Here is a 16315-nt window from a genome sequence, read left to right as displayed (position 1 = left end):
GTAATGGTCGTAACCCAGAAGGCCTTACAGTCAGGCATGTTGGAAGTTAACCTTATGATTCTATTATGAGAATAAGGGTTATTTTGGATCTGAATCTCTGTACTATTGTTATATTTCTATTGTGTGGTTATTTGTTGGGGGCTAGTCACCTCCATTGGGGGTTCACTCAGCCTTGCACTGTGTCAAATGTCATATTTGTTCAGTAACAGGGATTGTTTTATGCAAATGTAATAACATTGTCATTGTTATAGGTGTGTTCCAAATGCAAAATAATTACCCTAACCAATTTCATATTATGCATCAAATCAGAAAATACCTCCATCAAAACTAGTGCTTGTGTGTCACACTCTTCCCAATGTCTATGGAAGTATATGAATTGCTGATTTCATCTAATGGTTTGTGAGTATAGCCACATTTTTGCAAATTTGTATCCCTCTTTTGTTGTGATCACTGTTCACTATCTCAGTGGTGCATCTATAATGGCTATCCAAATTAATCCAAGAAATCTGCAGTGTTCTCTAGAATTTGTTGTTTCTACTTCTCATTATTGTTCCAAGTAAAATCAAAGGTTATTGTCTCTTTGAAATTATACAATTCTTCTTCTTTGATGGTTGGTGATCAATATCCCTAATTAGTTTGATCAAAGTAATATAATGTTCATAGTACTCTTACTTTGTACATATGTCCATAGAACTATTATACAACTTATTCTAATACTCTCATCTTTACTATTTGAATGTATTTTATCTTGGTCTTATATATCTCAACTGAAGGCACTAGTAAGGATCATAAATTCTTATTCCAATTTCCAGATTATGATTTTCTACCGAGGTTGCATTCCTACTTCACATTTTCTGAGCATGAAAGGCTAATCTTTGAAAGTCCATAGTTAGTTCATTGGTGTTGGCCCCATGCACAATGTCTGCCTCATCGTAGAGGGTGCACCTTTTCTCAACATATATTACCTTTCTTTTCAACTTTGCGTCTAGTGGAGAAATCAATGCATTCAATGTTTGTAAAAGGGTTAATCGTTGTTAACGACTATCGAGTATGCATGACTCTTGATCCCAATGTCATAAATTCTGATATCAAAAGTACTGGAAAGGTTTATTTTGTATTGAGTTATGCAAATACCTATTTTGGGAGGGATCGTGTCTTGAAAGATAATGTCGAATTATTTTGTATTCAATCGAGAAATAAAGAGTTATCAATGTTTTTCAATAGAGTCTCTATAATATCACTTAGAACCATCTTTTCTCCGACAGCCATTTTTGGGCGAGGCAAGATCAATATAATCCAAGTGGATGGTAGTAAAGATAATAATTTGTTCCTCTCCTAAGATGGAAGAGAATTTGTCTGTATAATCCAATAATGCAGAGAAAGTATCGTTTCTTTTATGATAATCATCTTCATCGTTGTAAACATCTCTATTTGGGGGAGAGCAATCAATGTCCTCAATAAGAATAATAGATTTTCGTGTTGTACGATCCAGAAGCATTCATAGTATTTCATTGCCATCAGTTCTACTGATCTCAAGAATATATGTATCGTAATTAGTGTAAGCAAAAATGGCAGCAATAAGGCTTGACTTTGCACTTCCATGGGGGCAGAAATAATGTACCCATATTTTTATGGATGACCAGTTTCTTTATTAAAATGTTTACCCTCTTTAAAGTCATCAAGATATATCAAAATGGCTTCTTTTAGAGCAGGGTTAGTGCACGGAATTCGGCTAAATATATCTAACCTTCTCCTCATTTCGCTTTGCAATTTCCTAAACATGTCATAAATAATCATCTAACAATGATTTGCTAGACTTGCCACTTTGACTGTAAACAAGCACTTATTTTCAAGTTGATCATCTTCTACCATTGGATTCCATTTAAATGATCTTGTCCAGCACAATTGGGACCCTCCGAAAGATTCCAGGCTCCAGAATGACAGTGTACTTCCACAATATATTTGAGGATTGAAGTTCGCAATGAAAATGAGTTACCATGGCCTGAGATACCCAACAATCATCCTCATATAACAGTATTTGAACAGGAATGTATTGCAAAACAACTACTGTTTCTCAAGACTAGTCATTTGATCTACTAAAAAATTGAGTGACACTCAGCCAAGCTCATCATATATCTTTTTATTTAATCCATGGCTTATTATGTTGTAGTGCATATATGATTCGACTATAGTTTTCCATCAATAGCTAAGCGATTCCATCATGAAGAGGTCAAATAATATATTGTAATGTCCACAACAATTTGTAACTTCTTGTCATATTTTATTTATCCTACATTTGCAGTCTCTCTCTTATACCATGTTGAGTGACAGGGATCGTTTTCTGTAGTAACACTACCATTGTTATAGGTGTGTTCTAAATGCAGATTTGAAGACTTATAAATATGAGAGGAGACATGTCTCTATGGTTAATCATCATTTAGACAATAATAATATATTAACAATAACATAAATAACCATATATATAAGAATATTTGTAGACAAATGATGATTTACCATCAACAATGTATCTCATGATCCAATCAATCCGACTGAAGCTACAAACTCAAGAATATTGAAACATGGTTTGGCCTTCACTCACTGCAACTACTCATCTAAATTGTCGCTAATAGTAGTTCTCAAGTCAATTTTCTATTGCCTCTTCTAAATGGTTTTGATTACCAACGCCATATAGGATTCCAATTGTTTGGTATGGGAAAGAACAAAGACTATACTAAAATGAGTTATATAATTATGATATCCTCTCCAGAAAAAGCCCTATGCAGATCCATGTTGGCTAGTTCATGAGGTAACTTTGGCCTCTCTAAGTGGTTACTGTTGATATATATTCTAATTTCAAACTCATTTTGGGTTCCCCTCAAATGTAGGACCATGTTCATCATACTGGGGATCTTAAAAAAGACCTCTCATAGTTGTCTAGTCTAATATCCAATATAGCTTTTTCTAACTTTTTCAAGACCATTCTCTCCTCAAGCTTCTAATTTTCAACACAAGCCTTAATCAAATTAGTTGTCTACATAGAAACCATATACTATGTTGCATGCATAGGCTCAAATAGGTACAAGGATATAGCATCTTGTGATCTCCCATTTGGATTGTTTATCCTTTCGATGAACTTCATTAATTCCAAGTGGCCTATATTTGTGTCTAAGATATCCAAGCGGTTATTCCTTAATGTGGAAGGTGTATTACATCCAAGGAATATGTACTTCATTGGCACAAGAGTCATATCTTGTTCTACATATTAAAAAACTTTTCTAAACATTATTGGTTTTATTAAAAATTAACTAAAACTAATTATTTAAATAAATTTAACTTAAGAAAAGGAAATATTACATCCCGATGGATTCACTTATTCAACAATTTTCACAAAATCCATATTATTTTGAAAACCCAAACACTCCCCCTTTTGTTAAAAACATAATGAAAACTAGAGTATTCAGGGTCATCTATCCCCAACCTAAAACGTCAAAAGAAAAAGTTTTGCTCATCAAAATGAATGCATGCATGTTGAGTGTCGAGTGGGAATCACCCCCATCCCATTTCGGAATCACTTGTAAATCCTCCCCACAAGCCTTCGTCCTTGAATCAGCACGAAGGAAACTTTTGCAAGCCAACAGAGCAAAGACCCTTGCCACTCAAAAGGAAAACAGGGGTGTTCATACACCTAATTCTTGTACATATATGTTAGAAGGGTCAAGTGTGGGGGAAACCCCCAACCCTTTTGAGGTTTGTGGGGATCTTCCAACCCAAACAACCACAATGACATTTCAACATATCAATTGTAGGGATCAATCAATAGAACCCTTGACATCCATGTATTTTATTCGCCACTTTTTGCACTTGCATTGACCTGAATTACAAGGGTTGAGGGCATAGTAATCTCTAACCCTTTCAAGGGTTGGGAGTTCTCATGCCCCCAAAACCCAAATGCATGTTACGTAGATATTTCTTCCAAGGTTTTGCCAAGTTGTCAAAAAGATTTTGATTCTTTTCCCATGGATCTTTTGCCCCAAACTAACAAACTTTTATAAAGAACTTAATTTAAAATTCCTAAAACAAACACAAAAAAAATACATGAAACTAATCAAAATTTAAAAACCAAAAAACTAATGTTTGAAAAAGAAACATAATTGACTACTTAAAGCCCAACTATGTCTCCTGCTCTCGCTGCTTTTGCGTTTGAAAACGTGTCAACTTCTGTTCCCACTTGTCGTTCGGGTGAAGGTCCTGCATGTTTTGGTGGTGGTGGGTGTGTTGCAGGTATGGGTAGGGTTGCATTTGGCACCCTTCCTTCTTCGTCTGCCCCTCATTCTATTTCAAGGTCTCCTAGTTCTGGGTTTGGCGCCCTTTCTTCTTTGTCTGCCCCTTGTTCTCCTAGTTCTAGGGGAAGGACTTTTGTAGACGTGACTGCCTTTAAACCCAGTTTACATGGTGCTATCCCTCATGCCCTTTCATTTGGGCCTTATCATGTTTCGCCTGTAAGTATTTTAAAGCCTATTAGGATTTCTTTAGACCCAGAAACAGTTGAAGATATTTTCCATACGGCAGAAGAGCTTTCTTCTTTTGCAACTATTTTTCGCTTTCGGAATTTTTGGCCCTCTCTTGCTGATCTATATGCCTGGATCTTCAAGCATTGGGAACCACTTATAGATAATAATGTCCACATCTTTCCGTCTACAAAAGGCTTCTTTATAGCTAAGTTTGAAAGTACTAATGACAAGAAGACTATTTTGTGTCATAATAGTTTTTCTTGGTAGGGCAAATATCCACTTATGGCCAAACCATGTCATATGGATTTCGATCCACTTTCGGAGTCCTTTAACAAGTTCCCTATCTGGGTTTGGCTTCTGAATCTCCCGATGCATCTTTGGCAAGATTCTGTTTTTGAAACTATTGGGAATGTTATTGGAGATTTTTTATGTGGATTCTGACACTTCGAATATTTTCCATTCGACGTGTGCACGAATTCTTGTAGAGTTGGATGTTTCTAAGGGCCTTCTTGAGGCGATTTGCTTGGATTCCCCAAGGGGTTCCTGGACTCAAATGTTGGATTTCGAAGGCATCCCTTTTCGTTGCAGGAATTGTCACATGACAGGTCACATTACTGCTCATTGTGTTGTTGGGAAGGCCAAATCAACGCAACCACCTTCTTGGTGGTCAGGGGCCTCTTCTGAGCACTATACGATGAAAAAATTCTTGGTTGCTCTTGTGGATTCTGTGGCTGAGGTCTCTTCTGGTGATCATTCGGTGCCTGTGGTAGAGGAGGATGTCCCCTCTTCAGTCTCTACCCCTGTATCGGAAGCTCTTCTTGGGGGCCAGTCATCCTCTGATTCTCCTAGGGAGATTGTTGTGGCTTCTGCGTCCCCTAGGTTCCACTTTTTTATTTCTTCAGAGGCTTGGGTTGCTAAGGCTGCGAAAGTTGAAGACAGTTGGATTGCAGTTAAAAAAAAGAAAACTAAGCCTTTTGCTCCCCTTTTAGATATGAACCTTCGGTCGCGCGAGGGAGACTTTAAATTAAAAGGAAAATCATAAGTTCCCTTGTTCTGACTGGTTTTTTTGTGATGGTGTGCTGGTTGTGGTACTGGTACGCTGGTTACTGGTCTGGGAGGTTTTTCTGGTTGCTTTGCTTTCCAATTTGTTTACTTTCTAAGTTCCAGTGTATTTTCTATTTGCTTTTTCTGGTCATATCTATTGGTTTCAGGTCCCTATAAAACCTGGTTTAGATGTTCAGCTGGTTTCAAGTCCTTTTAAACCCTAGTAGTGCTTCATGGTTTTTCTTTCTTTTTGATGTAAAGGGTTTCGGGGCCCCTTCAAAACCTACTTTTACCTTAATCTAAAAAAAAAAGAAACATAAATAAAATCCAAAGACTTGCATTGTCATGTATATGCATTGTAGAAATCTAAGAGCTTTGAAAAAAAAGGCAATAAAAAATAATCTAATAGTTACAAATAGTTATCTTTATTCATTCACACATGATATGAACTCGATTCATATCTTAAGACTACTAAGATTGTGCACATTATAACAAAAAATATAATTAAGTAAACAGAACACCTGTAAATAATTTATCACGTAAACATAAGTAAATTTTTAAATGATAATAGATAACTTTTGAATATATAAATAAAATAAATTAGCTCTTCATTAATATAGCTCTAGTGAACAATGTAAATTAATTTCTGAATAATTCTATAATAAAATAAAAGTACTGCTCAGCAAATGTAACAAATCGAAACATTTTAATTTAAATGTATTTAAGATATCTATATTACTTAAAATATTTGATATTAAATTATAATAAAATACTTGAATATCAGAAAAAAAAAAAAAAATTTAAATTGATAAATTAAATTATAAAATTATAGAATAAACATCATTTAAACTATATTTGAAATAAGCTCAAAGATATTAAAATATGCTTTTCTACTTAAATAACACGTGCATTATGAAGGGTTAAAATGAATTAATATAGAGCTCTTCCAAGTTTAGAGGTGGAATGCAATCCTTATAATGCAGAGCCCCAAGGTTATACATAGGTTATCATTGAATTGTTTGTGAAAATGGGTTGAAGCATGGCAAAATTCCGAGTCACCAGCTCCGTGCTTACTACACTGGTGCTTAAATTGCAGGGTAGCTTTTGCAGCACGAGACCATTTCATGCACTAACAATGCTTCTAATAATCATCTTGCTTTGTTGTTACTACATGACTACCCATTTCATCTTTAGAATGCTTCATCACATCCTATGTAACAAATTCTATCTTCAACATTCAAATATATGGTATCTCATATTAAAGAATGCCTGGATAATTCATCCATAATTCATTTATTCAAGATATGTCATCAGGTCCCCACAGTTTATGTTATATTATGGGTGCCAGAGTAATGCGTATGATGTAGAAATCATTAAACAGCACTGCACTAATGCGTACTCCTTGTTAAGATATATGCTATGGCCATTCAGACATAATCAATCTAGATACAATCCCGTAGAGCTATCATACAGTCGCTGTTAAATTCTTAATTCTGTTTACAGTTTCAGATTGTAGTTCTTAAGATGAGTCCAAAGTGTTAGAAAGACGAGTTTATCAATTCATCCTTGTACTTGCTTAACCCAAGACCACTTGTTGCGAGCAAACTTCATCATCCCAAATGTGAAACTGACCCTTTTAAGTAGAAAATTTTCACCAGCGGCTCCAATCAAAAAAGCTTCAAGAAGACGGGAAATGTGGAACACAGCTATGGAAGAGACCAACTCCCCGAGACAAATTTTTCATAAAAGCTTGATTGACGTGACACCACATAAAAAACTGCTCCCAAAAGAGGAAAAAAATAACTGATCTTTAGTTGTAAAAAGAAATAATTCTTAAATACTCAATTGAACATGTTCCAATGAAAAAACAAATGTGCTCCTATATCATTGAGTTATAACATACCTGGAATACCAGGAATAACATGGTCTTGTCGTTTGAGAACATCCTGAAGGGTCTTTCTTTCATTCACTTTCACCCACTTCAAAGCATCTTTTACTAAAAGTAGAACATAACACGAATAGTTAGTCTTCCCATCAAAGGTGAATGCCATATGCCAGCGTGTATCTCGTTCAAGGCTGTTCTTGCATGCCTTGGAAGCAAGGGACCCAATGAAGAGAGAGGAAGAAAGAAGAAAGAGTAATATGCACTAGCTTTAAAATGAATAGATTCCACTGCAACAGTTAAATATACAGAACACAAATTTTATAACTCTAGGTGGAAATTGTCAATCCTGGAAGGGTAAACATCGAATTTGAATTGAAAATAAACACATAAATTACTGTAAGGGAAGATTGTAGCACATTAATAAGCCCCAAGCCTTGAGAAGCATTTATGGACAAGATCATGCTTTGCAATGCCATGTGAAGTAAGAAATGTTATAACCCTCTAATGAGGAAATCTAATATCAAATTGCAGTCAACATCCCTAAATTATAATATTTATATTATCAAATTAAATATAGACAATATTCATTAAAAGCTTAGCTTTAATATATATAAACAAGTGATATGGTATAATTTTTATCTTTACTAATAAGGCACGCCGATAGAACATACCAGTGAATGAAGTAATAAACGTAGACAGTAATAAGAAGGGCGTCATTAGACAACCAACTATACAGTTACCAATGTACTGAAAGTGGAATTATAATAGTGCAAGTACATTGACATTAATACAAGTGACAATTGAGAACATAGAAGCCCATTGCATCTTCAAAAGATATATATATAAATTCAAAATAGTGAACAAGGAGAACTTAGAACAACCAACAAGTACTAAATACCAAAAGAGAAAAAATAGTAGATAAAGGAGAGATTGGATAGCAGCGACATAAATAGATAAGAGAAATGAGAGAAACAATAATGTAAGTCAAAGATAGATAGTGGCATAATCGTCCAATAGAAGAAGTATAAGGTGGAGATAATAAAGAGCCAAATGAAGACAACATAACAAAGGAAGGCCACCGTGCATTAGACCACGTGAACAACAAAGTGGTACAGATGAGAAGAGAGGCAATTGGTGTCAAAACTCAGTAAGATCATTCAGACAAGATCCCCTCAGTACAGACAATCTGTAGTTAGTAGTAGCCATACAAGACAGCGACTCACGATAACAAGAGTAGAATATATTGAATGGAGAGAGAGAGTACTAAATAATTTTAATATGAGGCTGCAGTATCATAGAGATAAGACATTGGTATTAATAATTCCGTGAACTAAAGAAAAGGAACAATAAATTTTTAAGAGAGTGGGAAGGTAAAGTGGGTCTGATAGAGATAGGAGAAATTAGCTAATTAAGGAGAGATCAAGAATTAATAGACAATTCTGAGAAGATTTATACAGTCTGAGCTCAAGGGAGCCAGAAGTACATTTTTTATATTGATATAGAAAAGCTTATAATTACATGATATTGGAATAAGAACTTATAGTTCTCATAGAGATCGTGAAGGTCTGAGTAGATGACATTCATATGAATGTCGATTTTTCTCTCAAGAAAGCTCAGGGACTAGACGACATTCATTTTGAATGTCAAGTTTCTCTAAAAGAGAACTCAGAGATTAGAGGACATCTACAAGATGTCATGTTTCTCATGGAAGAACTCAATGTCCAGAGGACATTCTTAGTTGAATGTCAGAGAGAGATATGTAGGGAGTCTCTTAGAGGCAATATATATTTAGTGGTCAAACAGATGCATATTTCAGAGATAAGAGACTTGGTTAGAGATGGGATCTCTACCAAGTATTGTTATAAAGTGCATGACCAGAGATCACAATAGACCTTAGGAAGATGCTCTTCATATAATGATTGCCTCATCGAGAAGTAATTCTCACTAGAGGGTTAGGTGATTTCCAAAGAGTTTCTTTCGAGGGATAAAGAGGGGTTACAAAGGGTAGTATTTAGACTAATATTTAATAAGCTCAATATTTCTAACATGTTTAATATACATTTTTCTATATTGTACTGATGATTTGTTGCAGGTTCCAGCATTCATTTCTTAATCCTGGAGAGGGGACATTACAGTGGTATCAGAGCTATGATCTTGCTATCTAATACAATTATAAACATTTCAATAAATCAAACTATACCTTTAGGTTACTGAGATATCAATCAAATTATGTTCGGAATCATTTGAGGCAATCACTAACCTCGATGTTATAAAACCTATGAATTGTTATTTGATCACCAAATATAATTGATCGCCAATTGTGCTCAAACAATCACCAAATATTAAATAGAAACCCATCCTATATTCACTGATTTGAATGAAAACATCAAATCCAAATTAGTAGTAGCATATGCCCATATATCTATGCTAATTTTGGGTTATCACTCAATTCAAACAAAGTTGTTTCTCAAAACTGAGGGTTCACTGAGGTCAAATGATTCAAATGAAAATCATAATTGCTTGAGGACAAGCAATTTCAAGAGGGTAGGACTGCAATAACTCTCTAATGAGGAATCTAATATCAAATTGCAGTCAACATCCCTAAATTATAATAGAACAAAATTATGGAATAGCTAGCTGATTTAGATATATAAAGTTGAATAATAATTTATTTAAGATAATTTATATTGTCAAGTTAAATTTAGACAGTATTCATTAAAAGCTTAGCTTAATATAAAAAAACAAGTAATATGGTATAATCATTTATATTTAATAAATGAAAGCTTGGGTGGTTACTATGCCAAACTACCAATGCATGTCTATCAATAGACATTAACAACCATTTACATAATAGTGACACATCAGCAGGTAGAAGGCCCATGGATCACGACCATTGCAAGGATTGACTGGCAATATATAAACCGCACCCAATATTGAATAGAACAGGACGAACAGGGTGAATATATATGAAGGGACCAGCAAATGAATACGACAAATGGTATTTATAAAGAGTGTCTACTTATTTGCGAGACCATGATGCACTCATCAAGCTAGCAAGTCCAATATATGGAAAGGGAAAAGAATCATATAAAATTTATATCCTGTCATCAAAGGTGAAAGCATAAATATAGCAGACAGCAAACCAAAGCAGACGAACAAACATACACTTACATCAGACAAACTCTAACATTACACACAACATCAATAAATGGCGACAGGAGACTAGCATACAAGGCAGCAATAAGGAATAATGTCAGAGATCTGGAACAATTAAGAAGTAAACACATATTCTTAAAGTATACCGAACAATGATAAAGATATAAGGGAAATACTAGATAAGGCACACTCATAGAACATACCAGTGAATGAAGTAATAAACGTAGACAATAATAAGAAGGGGTTCATTAGACAACTAACTATACAGTGACCAAGGTACTAAAAGTAAAATTAATATAGTGCAAGTACATTGACATTAATACAAGTGACAATCGAGAACGTAGAAGCCCATTGCATCTTTAAAAGATATATATATCTATATATATTCAAAATAGTAAACAAGGAGAACTTACAACAACCAACAAACACTAAATACAAAAGGAATACCAAGAGCAAAAATAGTAGATAAAGGAGAGATTGGATAGCAGCGACATAAATAGATAAGAGAAACAAAAGAAATAATAATGTAAGTCAAAGATAGATAGTGGCGTAATTCTATTGGTGGAGATAATAAAGAGTCAAATAGAGATAACATAACAAAGGAAGACCACCATGCATTAGACCATGTGAACAACAAAGTGGTACAGATGAGAAGGGAGGCAGTTGGTGTCAAAACTCAGTAAGATCATTCAGACAAGATCCCCTCAGTACAGACCATCTTTAGTTAGTAGCCATGCGAGACAGTGACTCACGCTAACAAGAGTAGAATATATCGAATGGAGAGAGAGTATTAAATAATTTTAATATGAGGCTGCAGTATCATAGAGATAAGACATATTGATATTAATACGTCAGTCAACTAAAGAAAAGGAACAATAAATTTCTAAGAGTGGGAAAGTAAAGTGGATATGATAGACATAGGAGAAATTAACTAATTAAGAAAAGATCAAGAATTAATAGACAATTTTGAGAAGATTTATACAGTTTGAGCTCAAGGGAGCCAGAAGTACATTTTTTATATTGATATAGAAAAGCTTATAATTACATGATATAGGAATAAGAACTTACAGTTCTCATAGAGATCATGAAGGTCTGAGTAGAGGACATTCATATGAAATTCGAGTTTTCTCTCAAGGAAGCTCAGGGACTAGACGACATTCATTTTGAATGTCAAGTTTCTCTAAAAGAGAACTCAGAGGTTAGAGAAGATCTACAAGATGTCGCATTTCTCATGTAAGAACTCAATGTCTAGAGGACATTCTTAGTGAAATGTCAGAGAGAGATTCATAGGGAGTCACTTAGAGGCAATATATATTGTAGTGGTCAAACATATGTCAGAGATAAAAGACTTGGTTAGAGGTGAAATCTCTACGAAGTAGTGTTATAAAGTGCATGATCAGAGATCCCAAGAGGCCTTAGGAAGATGCTCTTCATATGATGGTTGCCTGATCGAGAAGTAATTCTCACTAGAGTGTTAGGTGATTTGAAAAGGGTTTCTTTTGAGGGCTTAAGAGGAGTTACAAAGGGTAGTATTTAGACTAATATTTAATTAGCTCAATATTTCTATCATGTTTAATATACATTTTTCTATATTCTACTGATGATTTGTTGCAGGTTCCAGCATTCGTTTCTTAATCCTGGAGAGGGGATATTATAAGAAAGTAGCATGAGCATTTTCAATTATCAATTCAAACATCTGGAAAATATTATTACAAGGGTTGCATTGTGTCACCACAAATGAAAACTCGCTGATTAAATTACACAAGGACCCTGGAACTCAAAGCATAAGAGTAAGAAGCAACCGATCAGTGCCAATATTTAACATGGAATAGTAAAGCAGGGACCAAGAAACGTGAAAAAGACCACCATGTCCCGTTGCTCCTACCACCAAGAGAAGCTATTAAAGATACAATAAATAAACCATCAAAAGGCAATAATTTGTCTATCATGCAGAACCAAGTTTTATCCTATGTAAATGATAGCAATTCAAAACTTCAACACTCCAAATTCATGTACCAGTCATCAGCTATCCAGCTTGGGCCAACACTAAGATTCATGTTGGTCAGTTGACATTAAATTTTCTGTGCTGATTCCAACATGTATAGAAGTGTGCCACAGTGCCCAACAATCTACAAAATTCAGATGGTGGATTGAAGTCTAAACGTTTCAGCTTCTTGGTCAGATTCTCCCTGCAATTGTAATTTAAGTGCTCTTTTGTCATCACCCATCAATAAGAAAGTTTGTTCGTTTTGGCTCTTCCAAGTCCTTGACAGTTTGAGATTAGTTCAAATCTCATTATTACTGTATTGTCATTAATTAGGAATTATTTCAATTCAGTTCTTACTATTTTTTCCAGCTTAAGATCATTTTAAATTTCTTTACCCCTCTTTGCAACAATCTTACCATAGAACCCTTTTGTTCAAATGAGGTACATTTCAGGTTCTTTTTATTATCTCAAGATTATGTTACAGATTTTCTATATTCACAATTACAAACTCGATATACTGTTCTCCAGATATATCCTAGAATCTGGATCCACCACAGCAATGATACTTTGCATGTCTATGAGATCGGACTAGAAGTGCAGGGGATTCCTACAGTCTTTCTGAACATTTTAAAATTCAGTCATGCTCCACATTATTGATGAGAAATTCAAAAGCACACTATAGAGAAAAAAAGGTTTCTTTGACAATTTCTTACAAATTTTGCAACGAGCTACCTCTTCCATGGAGATTTTAAAAAATCAGGTAAGTAATTTAAAAGGAGGAAAATGATAGTGTCTAATTTCTTGTCCAGATCTGCTTTTGCTATTTTATAAGCTTTTTTATATAAAAGCTCAATCACATTATAACTAAAAAGGTAAAATACATTTCATTCAGGTTAGGATATGTGATGCTGACTTCATTTGAATATATTATAGATAAGCAATGACCATTTCAAATGGTCCTGATTTTGGAATACTGGCTGATGAATTCTATCCAATAAAATTACTAGAACTATATATAAGATCTGAGATCTTCATTCCCATGTCTGTGGGCTGTGGAATGAGCCCATAATGTGATGCAAGGTTTCTTCAAAGTCCACATCTACCCAGTTTTGATCTGTTCCTTTGAATCCTCCAAAGTCTTCCCTTGATAGGAACACTGACAGCTTTCTTATGTGGGTTTTCTTCTTTTATTTGGTAATTCTTTTTGGCAGAAATATGAAGGTTTTGGCTTTTCATTTGCCTAAGTTTGTATGCTAGATTACAATAGTCTGCTACTAATGTGAAAAGTGCCTATCTGTTGGCGAATTCGACAGATCGCCTAATTCTGTCTCTTCCCATGCTTGTGTTTCAGGCATACGAGTGCCTTCTTGATTCTTTTGGGCCAGTTTATGTCGATGTATATCATCTCCTTATCCTCCTGTGAAGTTGGGGCTTGAAAAGGATTTGTCATTTGCTCCTGGCAGCTTTGCATACAATCTTTCTAGTCAATCCCAGAATGGTTGAGTGAGTGACTCCAAGGGACTTAAGTGCTGATTCATTTGGCTGGTTTACTTGTTCGCTTGCTTTTTTCTAGTGTATCCACATTTCAATTCATCCCTTTCCTATGCCTTTATGGTAATCAAATGACCTTTTTCCTAAATTGGTGCTTGATTCTCCTAGCTTTTTCCTAAATATATATAAATACAGTTAATTTGGTTATTAGTTATGACAGCTAATTTCACTTGAACAATGTGGAAGTATGCTTTCACCATATTAATTCTTCTTACAGGAAGCGCGGTGATGGGGGAAGCATTGGGAGAGAGGGAATAGGGTACGAGAGCACCAACCTGCCACCCAAGCTAACAGGTTTAGCAGCAAATGATGCTGCTGTGATCACTAGAGGTCAGGATAACTACCAGTCGGATGGATAGGCTTAAAGGAAGGATTCCAGGGTCTAACCATTGACACTCTTAACACCAAGATGCTTAGGTGGCACGACGAGATGGTGTTCCCATGTCTTATCCCGCAGGGTAGGGCCATTCTCAGTTGAGAGTGAGAGGGAATACACTAGGTCTTTGGTTGGGTGGTTAAGCCTCTGTCGATGTTTCTCCTCTTCACCAATGCCAAGACTTGCACAAGATACGGTTAGCAGGTATCTTATTTCTCTTTCATGTTCATCCAAGTTTAGTTAAATATGTAATTATTTATGTTGCTATTGTATTTATTTCTTTTCAGTAATGTGGAGTAATATTTAAGTGTATCAGTTAGATAATAATTTCTCTCCTTCATTTATGTATCAATTCATTAAAGCATCAGTTAGATAATGATCTCTCTTTCCATCTATTAGTGAAGGCATTTCACAAGAATCAGATAATCTGTTATAACTCCATGCATGTGATTATGTAAATTAGCTGATTTTGAATGTTAAACTAGAAGATAATTAAAAGATAGGAAAGTTGGCTGTTACAGGTGCCATGAGGGACTGAAAAGTCCACCCTTCATCCCAGTTAAGATTGGAAGGATGGTTAAAGATCTTGATGGCCTACTTAAGCTTCCTCTTAAACAATTTTTCCTCTCTAAAAAGATTTAGGTGCTATCTAAGTTCTAAGCAGATATAGTGCTTGGTAGAGGAGTGTCCACCAAGGCCGACTTAAGCACACACACATGCTTGATGTCAGTGTCATATTCTTTGATCCTAGTGATAAAAAGAGTGGCGAGTGGCCAATTTTGCCAATATATGGAGAACCACGAGAACAACCACCTTATAGACCCCTGAATTCAAAAGGATATCTCTAGAGTGGTTCTATAAGAAATTTTTTTGGAGATTTTCTAAGAAAGACCTCTAAAGAGAAGGGGTTGGCTTTGTGAAGAAACGACCTCCCTTAACTGGTTGTTTATTGCTTGGATGAGAAATCATCTTGCTAAATAGGGTGATAAGTGAGGTCGTTTGAGGTTGGAGAGGACACAAACGAGGAGGCAGTAAGTGAGAGCTCCCAATTTTTCATAACCTCAACTACTTCCAATTTAAGAATGATGATGGTTCAATGTGGTCTTCTAGCTTAAATTTTTTTAATCTTTCTTGGTCATATGTTTTCAGTCCTAAACAAATTGTATACCCAATGGATCTTTATTTCGAACAAGATACAAGATCACACCATTCTAACTAGTCGTTCTTTGTTGAGAAGCTTGTCATACACCTAAAACCATAAAGAAAATGTAAGATGAGATTTGTTATGCTAGTTTGCCTTGCAAAAAGATACTCTAAGGTTAGATGATATTTATTGATAGAGCCATTTGCTGGCTGCACATTTCGTTTCCTGTTAGACTCTCTAAATTTAAAATATGAAGTTTAAGGATCCAATTTAGTTACCATTTTCATTATAAATCCCATGGGTTATTTGAAAAGGGAACATAAGTAGTTTCCACGGCAAGAAGCAAAGGTCAGCCACCTTTGGTGTAATACTCATATTTTATCTTTCTCAATAAGGATTTCCATTCAACTGCTTATTGAAGAAGATTTACAAAGGTATATGTTTGAAATAGATGGGGGAAAAATGAAAGAAGTAATGGCCCTTACATTCAAGATCAATGCAGTATTAAGAGAAGAGAGTAATGCCCACTTCCTAATTTGCCCTAAATCACAATTGCGAGAAATTAGGGCTATGATTACATCTCACTAAATGAACATCTTTAGTAATGTGATCTTGGATTTGAATCTTGCTAACACAACACGAAAACACACACACGCACACA

General features: G+C 35.1%; 1 protein-coding gene across 1 annotated transcript in view; it reads right to left on the bottom strand.

Moving 5' to 3' along the window:
• Positions 1–6813: 6813 nt before the first annotated feature.
• The window catches only part of TPR2 (Tetratricopeptide repeat (TPR)-like superfamily protein), a 102603-nt gene continuing 93101 nt past the window's right edge, over positions 6814–16315 (bottom strand). Inside the window, exons 7-8 of the mRNA XM_089828570.1 lie at positions 7459–7551; positions 6814–7332 (exon numbers count right to left, since the gene is read on the bottom strand). Of these exons, the coding sequence (XP_089684696.1) occupies positions 7262–7332; positions 7459–7551 (164 nt within the window). The 3' untranslated portion in view covers positions 6814–7261. The remainder of the gene's footprint in view (positions 7333–7458; positions 7552–16315) is intronic.

The sequence above is a fragment of the Cupressus sempervirens genome, chromosome 5 (genome assembly GCF_028749045.1).
Source record: "Cupressus sempervirens isolate cs-2001-9-10 chromosome 5, ASM2874904v1, whole genome shotgun sequence".
In the NCBI taxonomy this organism is placed as follows: domain Eukaryota; kingdom Viridiplantae; phylum Streptophyta; class Pinopsida; order Cupressales; family Cupressaceae; genus Cupressus; species Cupressus sempervirens.
This window is presented reverse-complemented; position numbering and strand designations above follow the sequence as displayed.